The 20,578-nt window shown below is 41.9% G+C and overlaps 1 protein-coding gene across 1 annotated transcript in view; it reads right to left on the reverse strand.

Annotated features, from left to right (window-relative positions):
- Positions 1-20,578, reverse strand: part of LOC112116425 (lysine-specific demethylase 4C) — a 438,460-nt gene that overhangs the window by 304,554 nt on the left and 113,328 nt on the right. Inside the window, exons 10-12 of the mRNA XM_026646385.1 lie at positions 18,999-19,043; positions 18,310-18,311; positions 16,094-16,231 (exon numbers count right to left, since the gene is read on the reverse strand). Coding sequence (XP_026502170.1) covers positions 16,094-16,231; positions 18,310-18,311; positions 18,999-19,043 — 185 coding nt within the window. The remainder of the gene's footprint in view (positions 1-16,093; positions 16,232-18,309; positions 18,312-18,998; positions 19,044-20,578) is intronic.

Genomic DNA, 20,578 nt, shown 5'->3' on the forward strand with positions numbered 1-20,578 from the left:
AGGTTGAAGAATGGGTGAGCTTTGGGGCTGGATCTTATTTTACCCAAATGACACCAGTTACATTTCCATGCTGATGAGTTTTGATGCAATTATATTATGCCATTTGTTAGAAGATCAAACAAGAATTATAGAACAACTGTAAAAGAGAACGTTCACATTAACAGAGATACAGAGTTGTGCTTTTAAAAAGCATAGTACACCTATAACTACCATGGGATAACACATCACAAGAGCTAGAAATCTAGCTACATCTGTTCTTCCTATTAGGTGACAACAAGCATTTCTGCCAATATGAAGGCATTAAAAAGGGGAGCAAATTTTAAAGGACAACTTTCACGCTGGGGACAACCTTGAAAATAAAAATCACAGACAAGACCGTCATCTGTTACATATTTTTACACTTTTCCTTCCACCTTTGCTGATTAAAAAAGATTTAATTCAGCTAAGGTGTTTCTCTTTTACAGCCTTCTCCAGCACCTCACTACAAAGTCATAATGTTGAATTTGTGCCAGCACAATCATTTTCATAGCAAAGCACCGAGATATCATAAATAAAGAACCTAGGTTCTCGCTTCTTGATTGAGGAGGAGCGGGTAGTATTGGGAAGTGACAGGAACAATTTTTTTTTTTTTCAAAATACCTACTTCAATAGCAAAAGGAATAAAGAAAGGTACTGGCAAAGTATGCTGTTTTCTTTCTTTAAAGTCATAAGTGGTTGACAGCACATTTATACACAAGCTATAATGATTATTATATAAATACTGTATGTTGATTTATTACCAACTATTTCCTTCCCTCAAAACACTTATTTTCCACATTCGATTCAGAAATGCTCAAATCCACCATTTTGGAGTTACTTCATTTGCACTTTGGAAGTGTTCAAATATAATTTTTAAACAGAAAGCTAAGCTTCAAAGGCGGCTGCTGGCACTTGCTCTCAGGAGGAGGAAATTTCCAAGATCAGAGCTATGAGCATCTCCAACTGGGCATTTAAAATAGGCATTTTGTTTTCTTAAGAACAATCTATGTTCCAGATATGCTCTTTTCAAAAAAACAACACCATCACTAAGAGCCAAATGAGTCCAGACGTAAGATGATGAATCTCCACTGAAGTCAATGAACCTATATTTTTATTTTTCAATAGCTCTGATCCATTCAATCACAGGCATGCACTGACCCCAGTTTCAAATTACCTTTATTTGGGATTTCACACTTAAGCACTCAATCTTGCAAACACACCATTCACATGAGTAGTCCCATTGACTTCATTGTTCGCAGGATTGGGCCCTAAGGAAGGACCATGACAAATCCTTGCATTTTACACGTATTATTATGATTTGTACTATAGTGACAACTGAAGATCCCACTCAAATTGGGGTCCCACTGTGCTATAAAAACATATAGGAAGAGATCATCCTGCCACAAGGACTATATAATTTAGATAGACTAGATAGAGGAGGGGTGAGGGAAAAGGCATGATATGGGTAATGGTTGGCAAATGTCATGTTTTCTCCACTTTTTTTTTTTGGTTGGTTTGTGGTGGAGATATTGATTTGGGAGGTTGAGGGGATGGAATGACTGAGAGGAAAGGGGAGAGAAGAGATGAGGAGGTGCTTGGAGGCCATGGAGAATGAGGCTGCAGTGGAAGGACAGTGGAGGAGGAGATTGGAGTAAACAGCAGAGAAGAAAAAATGTCCAAACTGAAGGAAGGAAAGTCTGATGAATTCACCTGTGTTCAGACGAAATACTGCAAAGGTTTTTACTCTCCACCTCTGTCTGCTCTTTCCAGGGAGAGGGCCAGAGTCCTTTTATCCTGGGACTGGCTCTGTCCTGAGAGCTTCCTTCTATCTTAGCCCATGTGGTTGAGTTAAGGAGGAGCTATATGAGACCTTTTCTCCTTGAGAGCATCCTCCCTGCAGGGTCTAGAGAATTCCCAAGCTCAGCTCACCTGCCCAACCCCCCTGGCTCTGCAAACAGGAAAAAGAGAGGGAAAAACTTTCTTTGTTCCTGGGCTTGTTTTTCAATTAACAACACTAATAAACAGCAGGGATGGGAAATGTAATGTGGAGAAAATACATCAGTAGATAAAAGTACACAATCTTGTTTTGAACTTTTTTCAGTCTGTTTCTAAATTCTAGCACCCCAGTACAATAGGTAGCATTTACTGGTCCTCTCCATGAATATTTTCATTTGGAGAGAAGGTGGAAATCATGAGTGATTCTCCAGATTTTAGCAGATCACCTAATCACCTTTCAATTACAATTAAATGGATGATGCATTTTTCTGGGTACATTTTACATAATTTCCTAAAGTACATTCACACAAAGAAAATGAAAGGACTCCACCTGTAATTTTTTTTTATGAGGGCAGCCATGGAATTCACCCTAAAAGTCAATTAATTCTGATAAAAAAATGTCCATTTTTCAATAAATTATTTAATGGGGAAGTAATACGGAAAAAAATGATGAGATCAATACAAGCCAAGACAGCTTCTTATAAATATATTTCAGTAACATACTATCAGTGCCAGATCATCATACAAACTCCCAAACCAGCCTTACTGCAACACAGGTCAAACTACAGTACGTAATTCCAGAAGATGTCACTCAATTTGCCATCTGAGCTCTTTCTGTTTAATTCCAAGTTATCCTCTCATACCCAAGGTCACATGATTAACATGACAGCTCAAAAACTAATACACAGAAAGTGTTATAAAAATGCTAACATGTCCAGAGGTGAGTGCAACAATACTGACAGGAGCACAAGAGAATCATGAATGAATTATATAGAAAATACTCAAATACCACAGTGATGAGCATGGAATAAATACTTAAATAGGTAAATGGGGTTTTAAGTAATTGTTTTCCACAACAGTCCTGAAAATAGTTGCTTGTAATTAATTACTGTTTGGGGAAAAAGCTATCCCTCACTTGCAGGAGTCAGAAAAAAATTCAAATATCTTTAAACTGTGATAAACAAGGAAAATCAAAATATGTGATGGTCAAGACTACAAAAGGTTTGAATGTTAGTTGACTGCATACAGATTACCTAGAAGTGTTTCCTCCGCACAGCTACACATCATTAAATCTTGGCTAAAGAGAGAGATGCAAGTTCATTCTTGGATTAAAGTGAATATCTTTTATCCAATCTCTCCAGAAGGGATTTTATTTTGTAGAATACAAAAAAAATTAATCAAAATGGTGTGTGACCATTTATATTCAGCAACTTTAATGCCTGAACATTGCCCCTACTTCAGCACACAAGTTGCCTACTCGGCACAAATTAAAGTAGATCCCAGCAAAACATACAAACTAATTGACACTGGTTCATCTGTTTTACCAACATTAACAAAATGCACTGGAGTAAGATAGCTTAAAATGTTGTTTGTAGAACAGCAAGGAGTTCCAGCCTACTTAGATAAACGTAAGCTCCATTAGGTAAATAATAAGACATGAGTCTAAAGAAATGTCCCATCTGCCTTCTTTCATAGCCTTTACATTTTGGTATCAATAAATTAAATTCCAGAAACTGAAGCTACGGGATGACTATTAATACTTAAAATGTATGGTACACCTCTCATTTTCACAGCACATTACAAACATAACTAACTACCCTACGTGACCTACCATGAGATAAATACAGTAAGTTTTATCTAATCTTAGGGTTTTCGCTAGCTCCTGTCACTATAGTATCTGAACACTTAAACCCATTTCACAGACAGCCTGCTCCCCTCCCAGTCCTCTAAGCGCCGTCAGGATGGATGCCGGGCCCCCTTCCTTCTCTGGCATCTCTCTGTCTCTCTCTTCCCAGAGGATCAGTGGGAAGAGGTTAATGTGGTTTCTGTCCTCTCTCTTCTAGGGCAGGGGGAGGTTGGAATGCTCCACCCTTCTCTCTCTATTTTCCTTTATCCCCTTTAACCATCTCCTTATGTCCCTTGTACAAATCTGTGCACTCTACCATGTGTCAACCGTGCCCCGCATCTCACTTGTCTCTTATGTGTGCCAGACCCCATACCTGTCTCCACAGGTGTCACCACTCTGTTCACTGCACTGAGACTACAGTAGAAAGAAGTACCTGAGACAGCAGACAAAGCGTGCGGCCTCTCCACCTGGCCTCCTGCCTTCTCACATGCAGCCCTCGTGCAGCACTACAGCCTTTGGGAAAGAGGTGCAGCTATCATATTCCCCAGGACTTTAGTAAAGACAGCCACAGCTAAAACAGGATTGTTGGAGGTAGGTGTACATATGAGAAAACAGACAGTGAGTTCAGCGATTTCCCCAAGGCCACAGAATGAGTCTGTTTCCGAGCAAGAACTGGAATTCAGGAGTTTGTTTCCTTTAGTTCTGTGTTCAAAACATGCCTCCCTCTTTAAAGGCATGACCCATTTAAAACTGCAATTTATGTAGGCAATTTATTTCATTGGGCCCTTTACCTCATGGCATTTTCTTTAGGACAATAATAATGTTCTTTAACAAGTATTTACTGTAGCTTCAATAAAAAACTGTATGCTATTATATATCTAGCTATCATTCAGAGGGAAAAAAAAAGGGATGAAGGCAGTAGCTCATTAGTTTTTTTTGTTTTTTTTTTTTTGTTTCATTTTGGGTTTTTTGGAGGGGAGTGGCATAGACAATAACACAGCTGTAAGTAACTCATAATTGCCTTGTCGAAAAAATTATCAGTCTTCAGGACACAAAAGCCTCTAAGGTGAACACTACACACTACTGACCTAGATTACTGCATTTCACTGCCACCAGAAAGGCATCTCCAATATAATACATATTAAAGAGAAAAATGTAACAGTAGTCTAGAAATTGTATTTAGATCCAAAACTTTTCCCCTCAATTAAAAATCATGTAAGTGTCATGTACAGACAGAGAAGAAGCAACAGATTAAACTTCAACCGCAGTTGAAGAACCATAAATTGCAACATAAAACTGTGTGGCTTGTTTTATTAAATGCTATAATAATATTATAATAGTGGATATAACCTACTAACATCACAATAGCCTTCTGAAGCAGAGAAGATTTCTTATCCTTTTTAAATTAATTGACATTTTTGGAAAAATTTCTCTGGAGTTCCAGTACAAGCAACTATAGATTTTCCCTGGTTTTCCATTTCCTGCCTAACAGAAGACCAAGAAACAGTATTTCTCAGTTTGCAAAAGCTCTGGTATCATGCATGCTTTAAAACTGTTATACAAATATAATGCAAGAATAGTTAACAACATACATTGTTTTCTCTATTTTTATTTATATAAGAACATAAGAATGGCCACACAGGGTCTTCTGATACTGCCAGTGCCAGATGCTTCAGAGGGAATGAAGCAAAGAGGACAACAAATCAAGGGATCCATCCTTTATCATCTAGTTCCAGCTTCTGGCAGTCCGAGGTTTAGAGACACCCAGAGCAGGGGGTTGCGTCCCTGACCATCTTGGCTAACAGCCATCCATGGACCTATCCTCTATGAATTTATCTAATTCTTTTTAAAATCCATTTATACTTTTGGTCTTCACAACACGTGGCAATGAGTTCCACAGGTTGACTGTACATTGTGTGAATAATTACTTTCTTATGTTTGTTTTAAACCTGCTGCCTATTAATTTCATTGAATGATCTCGGTTCTTGTGTTATATGAAGGGGTAAATAACACTTCCCTATTCACTTTCTCCACACCAGTCATGATTTCATAGATTTCTATCATACCCACCCCACCCCCCACATACACACATCGCTTTTCTAAGAAGAACAGTCCCAGTCTTTTTAATCTATCCATGCCTGGAAGCTGTTCGATACCCCTAGAATCATTTTTGTTGCCCTTCTCTGTACCTTTTCCAATTCTAAATATGTCTTTTTTGAGATGGGGCAACCAGAACTGCACACAGCATTCAAGGTGTGGACATACCAGAGATTTATATAGTGGTATTATATTCTCTCTCTCATTACCATTTCCTAATGGTTCCTAACATTCTGTTCGCTTTTTTTGACTGGAGCTGCACATTGAGCACAAGTTTTCTGAGAACTATCCATGATGACTCCAAGATTCCTTTCTTGAGTGATAACAGCTAATTTAGACCCCATCTTTTTTTATATATAGTTGGAATTATTTTTCCCAATGTGTATTACTTTGCACTTATCAGCATTGAATTTCATCTGCCATTTTGTTGCCCAGCTTTGTGAGATCCCTTTGTAACTCTTCGCAGTCAGCTTTCGACTTAACTACCTTGAGTAATTTTGCATCATCTGCAAATTTTACCACCTCACTGTATGCCTCTTTTTCAAGATCATTTATGAATATGTCCAACAGCACAGGTTTCAGTATAGATCCTTGGGAGACCTCACTATTTACCTCTTTCCATTGCAAAAACCTACAATATATTCCTACCCTTTGCTTCCTATCTTTTAATCAGTTATCAATCTATGAGAGGACCTTCTCTCTTCCCTTTTTATTATTGGGTTTTCTGTTTTTGTAGCCTCTCTAATCTCCCTGAGCATTTCACAATCACTGTCATGCTGCTATAGTCTTATTGTTCAAGCATGTAATTTCTATTCATAGAGATTTTATGGTACAGTTTGATTCATTTAAGATTTTTACTCTCTGCTTTCTTTCACATATAGCGCCACTCCCCCACTAGCGCAACCTACTCTGTCATTCCTATATATTTTTTACCGTGCCCCACTGATTATCATCATTCCACCAAATTTCTATGATGCCTATTATGTCAATAGCCTCATTTAATACCAGGAGCTCAACTTCACCCATCTTAGTATTAAGACTTCTAGCATTTGTATACGAACACTTACAAAATTTGTCAATATTTAGTTATCTCCCTTTATTGAATGGGACTCTTTCATTTGGCTGTTTCTCTTCAGTTACTACCTGTACTTCATCAACTTCTAGCCCCTCCTCTTCACTAGGATATAGAGTATCCCCTTTAATAAACGGTGTGCTCCTCCACACCTGTCTCCCACATGCCTTTGTTTCAAATATGATGACTTTAAATATCAAATATAACAGGTAAAGTTGTAACTTGACGTTTCCCTAATGTATCTTGTTTTACAATTAATATTGGAACATTAAAGCAGTAACATGCATTTCCTTAACATTCCATCAACTTGTATTTGTATCGCATGAACAAATACCAACAAATATCATTATAATAAATAATTATCATGTTGTTTTGTTTCCATTAGCTTTATATTATTATGTAACTGCTGTTGAAAAGAAGTGTTTATAAAGAAGCTTACAAGAAGTGGAATATTGGACAAATGACCAGGAAGGAGTATAAAAATATTGCTCAGGCATGCAAGAGTGAAATCAGGAAGGCCAAATCACACTTGGAGTTGTAGCTAGCAAGGGATGTTAAGAGTAACAAGAAGGGTTTCTACAGGTATGTTAGCAACAAGGTGGTCGTCAGGGAAAGCGTGGGCCCCTTATTGAATGGGGGAGGCAAACTAGTGACAGAGGATGTGGAAAAAGCTAATGTACTCAATGCTTTTTTTGCCTCTGTCTTCACGAACAAGGTCAGCTCCCAGACTAATGCACTGGGCAGCAGAGTATGGGGAGGAGGTGACCAGCCCTCTGTGAAGAAAGAAGTGGTTCAGGACTATTTAGAAAAGCTGGATGAGCACAAGTCCATGGGGCCGGATGCACTGCACCCGAGGGTGCTAAAGGAGTTGGTGGATGTGATTGCAGCGCCATTGGCCATTATCTTTGAAAACTCATGGCCATTGTGGGAGGTCCCGGATGACTGGAAAAAGGCTCATGTAGTGCCCATCTTTAAAAAAGGGAAGAAGGAGGATCCGGGGAACTACAGGCCAGTCAGCCTCACCTCAGTCCCTGGAAAAATCATGGAGCAGATCCTCAAGGAATCAATTTTGAAGCACTTAGAGGAGAGGAAAGTAATCAGGAACAGTCAGCATGGATTCACCAAGGGCAAGTTATGCCTGACTAACCTAATCGCCTTCTATGATGAGATAACTGGCTCTGTGGATGAGGGGAAAGCAGTGGACATGTTATTCCTTGACTTTAGCAAAGCTTTTGATATGGTCTCCCATAGTATTTTTGCCAGCAAGTTAAAGAAGTATGGGCTGGATGAATGGACTATAAGGTGGATAGAAAGCTGGCTAGATCATTGGGCTCAACGGGTAGTGATCAATGGCTCCATGTCTAGTTGGCAGCCAGTATCAAGCGGACTGCCCCAAGGGTCGGTCCTGGGGCCGGTTTTGTTCAATATCTTCATTAATGATCTGGAGGATGGCGGGGATTGCACCCTCAGCAAGTTTGCAGATGACAGTAAACTGGGAGGAGTGGTAGATACACTGCAGGGTAGGGATAGGATACAGAGGGACCTAAACAAATTAGAGGATTGGGCCAAAAGAAATATGATGAGGTTCAACAAGAACAAGTGCAGAGTCCTGCATTTAGGACGAAAGAATCCAATGCACTGCTATAGACTAGGGACCGAGTGGCTAGGCAGCAGTTCAGCAGAAAAGGACCTAGGGGTTACAGTGGACGAGAAGCTGGAGATGAGTCAACAGTGTGCCCTTGGTGCCAAGAAGGCTAACGGCATTTTGGGCTGTATAAGTAGGAGCATAGCCAGCAGACTGAGGGACGTGATCATTCCCCTCTATTCGGCATTGGTGAGGCCTCATGTGGAGTACTGTGTCCAGTTTTGAGCCCGACACTGCAAGAAGGATTCGGAAAAATTGGAAAGAGTCCAGTGGAGGGCAACAAAAATGATTAGTGGGCTGGAGCACATGACTTATGAGGAGAGGCTGAGGGAACTGGGATTATTTAGTCTGAGGAAGAGAAGAATGAGGGGGGATTTGATAGCTGCTTTCAACTACCTAAAGGGGGTTCCAAAGAGGATGGATCTTGACTGTTCTCAGTGGTAGGAGATGACAGAACAAGGAGTAATGGTCTCAAGTTGCAGTGGGGGAGGTTTAAGTTGGATATTAGGAAAAACTTTCACTAGGAGGGTGGGGAAGCACTGGAATGGGTTACCTAGGGAGGTGGTGGAATCTCCTTCCTTAGAGGTTTTTAAGGTCAGGCTTGACAAAGCTGTGGCTGGGATGATTTAGTTGGGGATTGGTCCTGCTTTGAGCAGGGGGTTGGAATAGATGACCTCCTGAGGTCCTTTCCAACCCTGATATTCTATGAAAGTTGTGCAATAACCTGAGATATGTTTTATTTGGCAAATACTGCTTCCAAGTCTTTTTCTTGATTAATTAAAAAATGAAGCAAAATGTTCAATGAGTCAGGCTTTAATTCTGACATTTTTTATTATATATTGTAAAATGAAGAGTGCAATTCATGACTGTGGCCTCTAGTCACAGGAATTGGGATTCACACAACTATAATCCCTAAGGCCTGGTCTACACTAGGCTTTTATGTCGACTTTAGCGCCGTTATATCGAATTAACCCTGCACCCGTCCACACCAGGAAGCCATTTAGTTCGACATAAAGCTCTCTTTAAATCGATTTCTGTAATCCTCCCCAACGAGAGGAGTAGCGCTAAATTCGACATGGCCATATCGAATTAGGCTAGGTGTGGATGGAAATCGACGGTAATAGCTCCGGGAGCTATCCCACAGTGCACCACTCTGTTGACGCTCTGGACAGCAGTCCGAGCTCGGATGCTCTGACCAGCCACACCCCCGGGAAAATTTGAATTCATTTTCATTTTCCTGTCTGGGCAGTTTGAATCTCAGTTCCTCTTTGGACATCGAGGGGAGCTCAGCAGCAGTGGCAACTATGCAGAGCTCTCCAGCAGAGATGGCCGTGCAATCCAATAGAAAGAGGGCCCCAGCATGGACTGATCGGGAAGTCTTGGATCTCATCGCAGTGTGGGGCGATGAGTCCGTGCTTTCAGAGCTGCGCTCCAAAAGAAGGAATGCTAAGATCTACGAGAAGATCTCCAAAGCCATGGCAGAGAGAGGCTACAGCCGGGATGCAACGCAGTGCCGCGTGAAAATCAAGGAGCTGAGACAAGGCTACCAAAAAACCAAAGAGGCTAACGGACGCTCCGGATCCCAGCCCCACACATCCCGTTTCTACGAGGCACTGCATTCCATCCTGGGAGCGGCCGCCACCACTACCCCACCCCTGACCGTGGACTCCGAGGATGGGATATTGTCCGCGGCCGGTTCCTCAGCGGACGGGGAAGAGGAGGAAGGAGATGAGGAGGACGAGGCAGTCGACAGCGCTGGCACCGCTGATTTCCCCGACAGCCAGGAGCTCTTCATCACCCTTACCGAGATCCCCTACCAACCGTCCCCATCCCTTACCCCGGACACAGAATCAGGGGACGGATCAAGCAGTAAGTGCTGTAAACATGTAAACATTTATTTAAAACAGAACGGTAATATTTATACTATTAACAATGTACATTTATAAAAGTTCTGTAAACTAGTAAAAAAATAATCAGGTACAAAACAGGAATATTAACAAAGGTAACAAATGGGTTTTCATGATTTCTCTGTCTTAGGCTCTTCTCAATTTAGTCCCAAGTGTTTTAAAAAATTTTCACAATGTCCATTACTCCATGATTCCCAGGCCCAAGACGCTCCACTCCATAGTCCCAGTGCACCTACGCGAAAATCCGGTCAATGTGGCCGGGGATCGAGGAGAAATCCTCGTAGGAGAACTCCTCGTAGGTCTCGTGGAGGTAGAGCTCAAGCCTGTTGATCAGGTTCCGGGGTAGGGCGATCTTAGTGGGCCCTCCGTGGTAGCAGACATGCCCCCTCCACGCCACAATCAAGTACTCCGGGATCATGGCCCGACATAGCATGGCGGCATACGGCCCCGGTTTCTGCATGCTTTCCCGCAGCATGCGTTCTCTCTGGGTGTCCGGGATCCTCAGAAGGGTGATGTCGCTCATGACGCCCTGCTTTGAATTAGGGAGGGGAATGTTAGTATTGGGACTGCTTTACAGCCACGCGGTGGAGGGAGAGGGGCAGCATACAGGGATCTTTCCCTGGGACAGCCGCGAGGGGGTGGGACAGGGGCAGAGTTGATGCTGTCCTGATTGCTGGCAGCAGAGACTGGCATTGCTTTCAATGTGAAAGGAGGCCAGTGCTACTGCTGGAGTTTTAAGCAGCCACAAGTCTGCGGCTTACCATTATTGCCCGCTCCAGAAGTTCAGGTCTCCAGCCACAGTTCTCTGAACACTCCAAGACCTCCGCAAGTCCACAGGCACTGAAGGCGACGGCCGAAAATTCGACCTTGTCCTGAGTGCGCATGTGAGAGGTTCAGTGCATGGTCTTGTTCACAGAGAAAGACTAGGTTCTTTGTATACAATTTCATTTATCTGTCTCAGGAATTCACTCCCTTTTTAAAATTCACACAGACACATCTGCGACTGTCTCCCAACCCAGCCTGTCAGCACACTCCCAGAGGCTAGCGCAGATTAGGCGGAGGAAGAAGAAGACGCGTGAAGACATGTTCACAGAACTAATGGGCTGCTCCCGAGCCCAGGCAGCCCAGCAGACACAGTGGAGGGAGAACTTGTCACAAATGCACCGAGCAGTCATGGAACGGGAGGAGAGGTGGCGTCAGGAGGACCAACAGGCTACTGAAAAGCTGCTTGGACTAATGAGGGAGCAAACGGACACGCTCCGGCGCCTTGTGGATGTTCTGCAAGACCGGAGGCAGGAGGACAGAGCCCCGCTGCAGTCTATCTGTAACCGCCCTCACCCGCCACCAAGTCCCACACCACCCTCACCCAAAGTCCAAAGAAGGAGGGGCGGCAAGGGCCGTTAAAACTTTCAATCAACCCCTGCAGACTGCTCTAGCAGTAGAAGGCTGACATTCCCCAAAATTTCATAAGTCCTTTCCTACCCACCTCACACAAGCCCCCGTCCAAGTTTCACCCCCCACGTTTCATGTCTGGTTCGCAATAAAATGTTTGTTTCTGTTCATTACTGTTTCAGTCAGGTTCTTTTGAGGGAGAGTCTGTCTGGAGGGGGGGAAGGGGCTTGGTAATTGGACAGGACAGTGACCTTTAGCAGGGTACAGAGGCGGTGTCAGGTCCAGCATCAGGACACATACACAGTGCGGTCACTGGTTACCCTGGTCAGTCTTGGAGGTGGTTTTCATGTTCTGGGGGGGGGGTTGCTCTGTTACTTTGTGGTGGGGGAGGGCGGTTACAGATCTTATGCAGCGGTCCTTATCCTGGCTCACAGATCCACGCAGCAGGGGATCTGTAACCCTACCCCCCCTGCCAGAAAGTCACATAGCCGACACATACACACAGTCCCCCCCAGGAGTGCTGGCAGGCTCCATTGAAATAACCAGTCCACCAGTGCGGAGCCTGTCATTCCGGGAGTTTAGAAGCATCATTTGCATCAGAACACTAAACCCGCCCCCCGCCACAGTCTGCGTCCCCGGTTTAAAATATTCCCGCGAAAACAGCAATACAGACAACGGTGTTCATTAACAAAATCGAAATGATTTTATTTTTTGGGAAGGGGAAGGGGGTGAAGGGGGTATGTAACTGGAGAGGATAGTCAAAATGAACTGGGTAAAGAAACGGGGGCAGGTTCAGCTTTTCTGTCCACAAACTGAAAAGTCACTGGTTGCCCTGCTCACTCAGGAACCTAGCTTTCAAAGCCTCCCGGATGCACAGGGCGTCCCGCTGGGATCTTCTAATGGCCCGGCTGTCTGGCTGGACGTAATCAGCAGCCAGGCGATTTGCCTCTAGCTCCCACCCCGCCATAAAGTTCTCCCCCTTGCTCTCACACAGATTGTGGAGCACACAGCAAGCTGCAATAACGATGGGGATATTGGTTTCACTGAGATCACAGCGAGTGAGTAAGCTTCTCCATCTCCCTTTGAGACGGCCAAAAGCACACTCCACCACCATTCTGCACTTGCTCAGCCGGTAGTTGAAGAGTTCTTTTTCTGTGTCCAGGGCGCCAGTATAGGGCTTCATGAGCCAGGGCATTAGCGGGTAGGCTGGGTCCCCGAGGATGACTGTAGGCATCTCCACATCCCCAAGAGTTATTTTGTGGTCTGGGAAGTAAATACCTTCCTGCAGCCGTCTAAACAGACCAGAGTTCCTGAACACGCGAGCGTCATGAACCTTGCCCGGCCATCCGACGTAGATGTTTGTAAACCGTCCCCGATGGTCCACCAGTGCTTGCAGCACCATTGAAAAGTAGCCCTTTCTATTGATGTACTGGCTGGCCTGGTGGTCCGGTCCCAGGATAGGGATGTGAGTCCCATCGATAGCCCCACCGCAGTTTGGGAATCCCATCGCGGCAAAGCCATCTATGATGACCTGCGCGTTTCCCAGGGTCACTACCTTTGGGAGCAGTACCTTGACGATTGCCTTGGCTACTTGCATGACAACAACCCCCACGGTAGATTTGCCCACACCAAAGTGGTTCGCGACTGACCGGTAGCTGTCCGGCGTTGCAAGCTTCCAGAGGGCTATGGCCACTCGCTTCTGGACAGTGAGGGCTGCTCGCATGCGGGTGTCCTTGCGCTTCAGGGCAGGGGACAGCAACTCACAAAGTTCGAGGAAAGTCCCCTTCCGCATGCGAAAGTTTCGCAGCCACTGGGATTCATCCCAGACCTGAAGCACTATACGGTCCCACCATTCCGTGCTTGTTTCCCGGGCCCAGAATCGCCGTTCAACAAAATCCACATGCCCCATTGCCAACGTCATGTCCTGGGCGCTGGGGCTCGTGGTTTCTGACAGCTCTGTGCCACTCTCCGACTTCAGGCTCTCACGGCGGTGCCGTAGCCTCCTCGCCCGATTTCTCTGCATCTGCCTCAGGGAAAGGTGTATGATAAGCTGCGAGGTGTTGAGAACGGCCACAAGTGCAGCGATGGTCGCAGCGGGATCCATGATCGCAGTGCTGTGGTGTCCGCGCTGTCACTGACCATAAAAGTGCGCGAACTGATTTCCCGCCGGCGCTTTCATGGAGGGAGGGAGGGCGTTAGTGACGGACGGATGACGACAAATTTTTTTTACCCAGAAGGCATTGGCGGCTCGACCCAGAATTCCGATGGGCAGCGGGGACTGCGGGAACTGTGGGATAGCTGCCCACAGTGCACCGCTTCCAATATCGACGCTCGCCCCGTTAGTGTGGACTCACAAAGTCGAATTACTGTCCTTAGTGTGTCCTTAGTGTGGACACACACGTTCGACTTTGCAATATCGATTCCACATATTCGATTTAAGTAAAATCGAATTACCCTCGTAGTGTAGACATACCCTAAGATTTCTGTATAGCAGATATTCTTCTTATTATTGATTCAAATAGTATTTGGAAGATTTCAGACACTTTGAATTGATTACAAACACCCTGAAGCCATTTTACCTTCTTATACAATACATGAACACAGTATTACACCTTCGGTACACAGCATGAAAGTCAATGTATTTCAATGACTGCTTTTTCCATGGACAAAGAATACTCAAAATGGACTAAATGAACCAAGACCTCCTAGCCAAAAATTAGGACTTTTAGAACCAAATTCAGGACTAAGAGAGGGAAACTCCACTAACTTTTCAACGGATCGGCTTACCCCACATTTGAATTTGACCCCTAGAGATATGTTAAACTCAAGTCTTCTACATGGTGGTTCATTTTACTATCTTTTGAACCACTGAGCTACTAAATATATAGATCTTAAAAATCAGTATTACCAATCAGGGCCTTATTAATTACCTATCATGAATGTAAGTTTTGCATTAAAAGTGAAGACCTAGCTGAACATTTTAAATTCTTATTAATGTTTTCATTATTTTAATTACAGTAAATGCCTATGTATAGGCCACATGAAACAATGAATCATTTTCAGGCCTTTTATCTCTTGAAACCCACTCATCAATCTCATTCACAATTATAGTCAATATTGCCTAAAATCAAGAAGTTCTGCTAATAGAAAATATTCTCAAGGTCTTCTTCCAATTCCAAGTATTTAACCCTATACTCTTCCTGGATTATTTTGTTGCAACCCTGCCTCCTCCCACGTTTGCTTTTGAACTTAATTCACTTGTCATCTCATTAGCTAATGTAACACATACACAATTTGTAGATGCTGTTGTTGTCAGTACAAAATATCTCAGTCTGCAAAGTGGCTCCACATTACATATTTATCAAAGCATCCTAAACAATGCTCTTATAATCCATACTTTTTAATAGTGGAGAGATCATATAAAATACTGTACAACATTAATGACCTTTTGCTGAACAAAATACACACATTTGATTCAGTATATTACCCACATGCTGTATGTGAACAGAATGTAAAATACATGCAGCATATGCAAAATTTCAGACTAAAATAGAAGGAACAAGTTGGGTGAGGCAATATCTTTTATTGGACCAATTTCTGTTGGTCAGAGAGGCTTTTGAGCTACACCGTTTAGCTCAAAAGTTTGTCTCTCTCACAAACAGAACTTGGTCCAATAAAAGATATTACCTCATCCGCCTTGTCTCTATAATATCCTCGAGTTGACATAGCTACACCATCACTGCATAGACTAAAACAGTGACACGAAACTGCTCTTTTGTAAAATATATTCGTGATTTTAAATTATGAAACATTGCCACTCTGGGAGCATATTTAATTTATCACAAAATATTGCCATTTAAAAAAAACATTACAGATTAAAGTTTAATTTGCTCATTTAGGTCAGCCCTCTTATTGATCTTTGTCCTCTTTTGAACAGGCACATTTCCCCTCAAGTCTCTGGCATGTTTTCCAAGATACATATAAAATTCTATAAGGGAGCAGAATTGCTATATGTGACTTGAATAAGAGGATTTCCAAGCTGCCTCTAGGACTAAGATGTATAGGGTTTCAGAAGAACAGAAAGAAATTCTGTGTCTCCCTTCCAAACATAATTATCAGTTTATATGGCCTTATATAAACTTAACTACATAAAAATATCTCTTGAAAAAAAAAGATTTTTAACATACAATATACACATTAAGTCATACATAAAATCTACTACAATAACAAATACATGTACTGCAAGTGTTATAACATGCTAGTAAATGCACAATATGGAATATTACTGCATTGACAGGATGATGTACAAGATGAACTTAATTGTTCTTCTTCCTACTTACCAATTTAGCTACTTTTCCATAATCAATCCATCTGATTGTGGCAAAGTTGGTTGATTCTGCACAGTTGAAACCATGGTTAAATCCCGCATGGTATCCATATGGGAAGGTTATCATAAATTCCCCTGCCTCCTGTGTGATCTACATAACAAGAAAAAAAACACAAACAACATATTTAAAAAGACCTTCTCTTATTAAAGAAATGAAAATTATATTTGCTGATGTCTATTTTGACAATTGCACATAGCATCCAATTTGGATTAAATATAGGCAGACCTGAATGCACCCAAGGAGACTTTACTGACTACATTTTGAAATAACAAGCTTCTGGCCCATCAGTATGCCCACATTAGAGTAGGCCATAAATTCAGAAAGTGTTCACAAAAGCAGACGACCCCTATTAACAATACATGAGGGGCAATGAGTAGAGCATAAGATTTAAAGTGACCAGACAAGGCAGGGTGGCAGCCAGCAGGGGAAGGTATGAGCCAAACTTCTACAGGGCCACCGAGAGCGGGTTCGGGCCCCCCAGCAAGGGCGGACCGGCTAAACAGGGCCGACGAGAGGGGGGGAAGCCGGGCCCCGGGCCCCCTTCCGTACCGCCGAGCCCCGGTAATTTGTACCGGCTTCCCCCCTCCTCTCGTCGGCCCTGGCTACCTTCCCCAATAGAGGGGGCATACTCTAATGGCTGGGTAGGCTACTTCATCCACTGGCCTTAAGTAGCTTCTCTAGAATGGTGCCACAGATGCTCCATGTTATTGAAGTAGGATAGAGGGGGATTTCTTCTCCTCTCTCTTTCCCATCCCCACACAACTTTTCAGTGCCTGACCCATTTAATGCTAATTAGGTTTCACAGGTGTCACTGACAACCTATTCTGAAGACAGTGGGACATGTATAAGTGAGGAGCTAATTTAGCTTTCACACATTCTATTAGTGGATAATACACAAACAGGTGCCATTTCTTCAAAGTCTTTTTCAAGGAAGCAGAACCACACTTTTTGTGTAATATCACTACTACAACTTTACAATAACTAATAATGCTGAAGACTCTTTGTATTCTAAATGATGTAATGAATATCTTAAACTTTGTGCCATTAAAACCTCCTTCCTTACACTCCATTAACACTTATTTTACTGAGGGTTTTTGAACAGTGTTGAGGATATTGACAGGATGTTGCTACAATACATGACTAGAACTCTACCCAGAGGGTGTGGAGAAAGGCTTAGCATGGAAAGCATCAGGTCTGGGAAAAGGTACTCAAGTAGCACTGCGCAGTGAAGCTTTAACACCACTTTATGCAGTAAACAAGGATTTATCCAAAGAATCACTTTTCCTTACAAAATACAATGGAGAGTGATTCAGTGGAAAGAGACTGCAGCCCACTGATTCAGTAGTAAGTTATAGTGAGGAAAAAACCCAATGACACTACAAAATATACAACTATATTTTGTACAGTATAGTCATTTTCATATAAACAGAATCCCCAAACACTTAAAAGTTGAATACCAGATAGTGAACAGCATGCTATATAGATGTTCAGAAAACAGTGGAATAAAGTTAGTGATGTTGGGCAGGATTCTCTCTTGCTAGTGGAGTAATATGCACCTCCATGTGCTATTTGGGTCTGCTCCATTCATCAATGGAGAACGGGCAGCAGAACCACTGCTTGCAATCCCCAAGAGTTCCCATCAGTTAGGGACTGTTTTACTTTCCATTGGGAGCTCCATTAGACCCCAGCCATCAAAGGCTGCAGAAAGGATGAGCTCACTGGAGGCTGCTGAACAGATGGCCCTGCCACATCCTCTCTTCAACTGGCTGATAGGAGGTACTTGATGGCATTAGTGATCAAAGAGTAAAGAGGTGAACGAAAATCCATATACTTCATTTGACATGCCCCTTGACACTAAATTTAGGTCAGAAAATAGGGCCAGTGGAAAGAATCTATTTGTTGTGAACAATACTTAAGGGCAGATGTTTGGGCACCAAGCAGTGGTTATTGGTTAATGGAAGACCAGGAGACATTAATGATCAGAGGGATGTCTTCTGTGGGTCTAATAATGCTTTGCCTGACAATACAGTCAGGTGAGACAAACTCACAAAAATGAAAAGACACTATGGTAAGGCAACATTGTGGTTGCACTTTTAAATACAGTAAAAGGCAGAAAGTTCAAAGTTAGTTAACTTTTACACAGCCACCATAACAAGGTCACACTACACTTCTGTAGAAATTTATATTACCTTTAATGTCTTAAACTCTCAATCATGATACTAACACGTTTTGTATTTAATTTCCTCATTTGGACCCCACATATACTCAAAACTCTGTTCTCACAATCATATGAATGTAGTGTGTGCATTCTGTGTTTGTATGAAACAAGAAACCCAAAGGAATGGCACTCCAGATACTGGCGTGTTCTTGATATCACCACCATCACAGTACTTTTGGGCCAGAATGGAGTGGCGGGGGGGGAAGATGGCAAAAACTACACTGAGATAAGATTAAAGAATGAAAAAAGTCATACTCTATATACAAATATATAAACCATCCTATGGTTCCAGCATAAATGTGAAGCAATTGGATGCTTTATATACGCATAAGCATGTGTGTAAATATATAGTACACAAACACACACAGTGATTGGAGTTTTCAAATCATGTTGCAGGGATGTATAAGAAAGAACATTCTCAGTGCCAGCAATTCCCAAATTTATCTTGTCATGCACCTCCCTACTGATGACAGTTTAGCAGGTGTTCTTTTGCAAAAAGCGGCAGTTCAGCTGTCACCTGGTAGGCGTAGGCTGGCTTATCAGTGTTCAGCACGTTTCCAGTTCTATCACAGCAAGCCATGAGAGATCACAGCCTGATTCTTTCTATTCACATTCTCACTGAATCCCATTAATTAAAACTGCACTCGGGTACAGGCTGCTTCTTCCTAACACTAGGTGACAGAACTAAATTTATTCCATTTAACTATTTCTAACACATTTTTAAAAATAGAAAATGGGAAAGTCCAAGACACTGAAATAAAGCAACCGACCTTATTGCTCTAGACTCACCTACCTACCTACCCCAAACACAAGCCTGACAATGTTAAAAACAAATCTGCCAGCAAGTTATTAAACTTTATGCTTCTACCATGTCCATATGCTGAAAAATATACTGCTCAGATTAATGTTCATTAAATCCAAAACAATAGATCTAAATTCCGTGATTTTATTTGACACATTAGTGATAAATTACAAGGGTATGAAAAGAATCAGTAGTTACATTATTTCTCTTAACCTCATTTAATAATATCCCATAAATCTAAACTGCATAAGATAGGAGGCCCTACGTAGCCATACAATCTAGAGAGTGAAAAAGTGAGCAGCTGTGCTAATCTACATAGATCCTCCTGCTACCTATAAGTAAATAAATCACATATGTGAAAATAGAGACAACAATCAATCAAACAAAAACTGATAGGCTTATTCTGCAAGTGGATTTTGTGTGAGAAAAATATACAGGCTTATTGTTGGACTCCTCTATTCACTTTAGAAAAGCTGGAGGTGGGAAATCAAGAATCCGTATAATGATCAGAACTGTATAATGATCAGAGGGCTGCTAAATTTCAATATCACACAAACAAATGTCAGGCTCACCAAGGTGCTGAATGAATCTTGGCAAAGGTTGATGCGACTTTAAAAAACAAAAACAAAACAAAAAAAAACACTTTCACTGCCTTGCACCCACATGAAGTGCACACCTAGTCAGAAGTGAAAAAGCTTTTAGGTAGAGAAGAGCTAGGATCATGGGAAGAAAAATCAAGTGGCGAGGAGGGTACACAGAGTATTTTAAATGTTTTTGCAAGCAGCTAAGTACTTAATCCTTCTCAAACCCAAAAGGAGATTTTTTTAATCAAGCCGAAGTTCTTTTTTTATTTCTCCTGCTTTACATAAAATGTTCATGTTGTATACCCATTCTCACTCAGTCACTATCGACCAGCACAAAGCAAAAGAATAACATATGCACTAAATTTTGTAGAAAATAATCTGTCGCCCAGAAAAGGAGCATCTGATTATGATTATTATTAATTGTTATTATTATGGTATTTCTAACTACATCTAAGTTGCATTAAAGTTTCACAGTAAATAAATTTTCAAACATTTATTCCATCTTGTATATTCATCTGAAACTTATTACCACAAAATGCCAATAAAAATTACACTGCATTACTTAAAGAAAACAATAAAGCATAGTTCATATAAACATTTCTTTAAAAAGTTTTATCCAAACACAACATGATCTAACACCACTATTTAAGAGTTGTATGAATTAATGTAGTAGTACCAATCTAAATAAATTTGTATTTACAAAATATCAAAAAATATTACATAATGGACTGTTGATGGCTTCAAAAATTAAGCTATTACTAAATGAGTTTGGAACATAAAAGCTTTTAATTTTTCAAGCTGTTTCATATTAAAATAATTATATTACATTTCAA

This window comes from Terrapene carolina, unplaced genomic scaffold, assembly GCF_002925995.2.
Source record: "Terrapene carolina triunguis isolate 2854851 unplaced genomic scaffold, T_m_triunguis-2.0 Scaffold35022, whole genome shotgun sequence".
NCBI lineage: Eukaryota > Metazoa > Chordata > Testudines > Emydidae > Terrapene > Terrapene triunguis.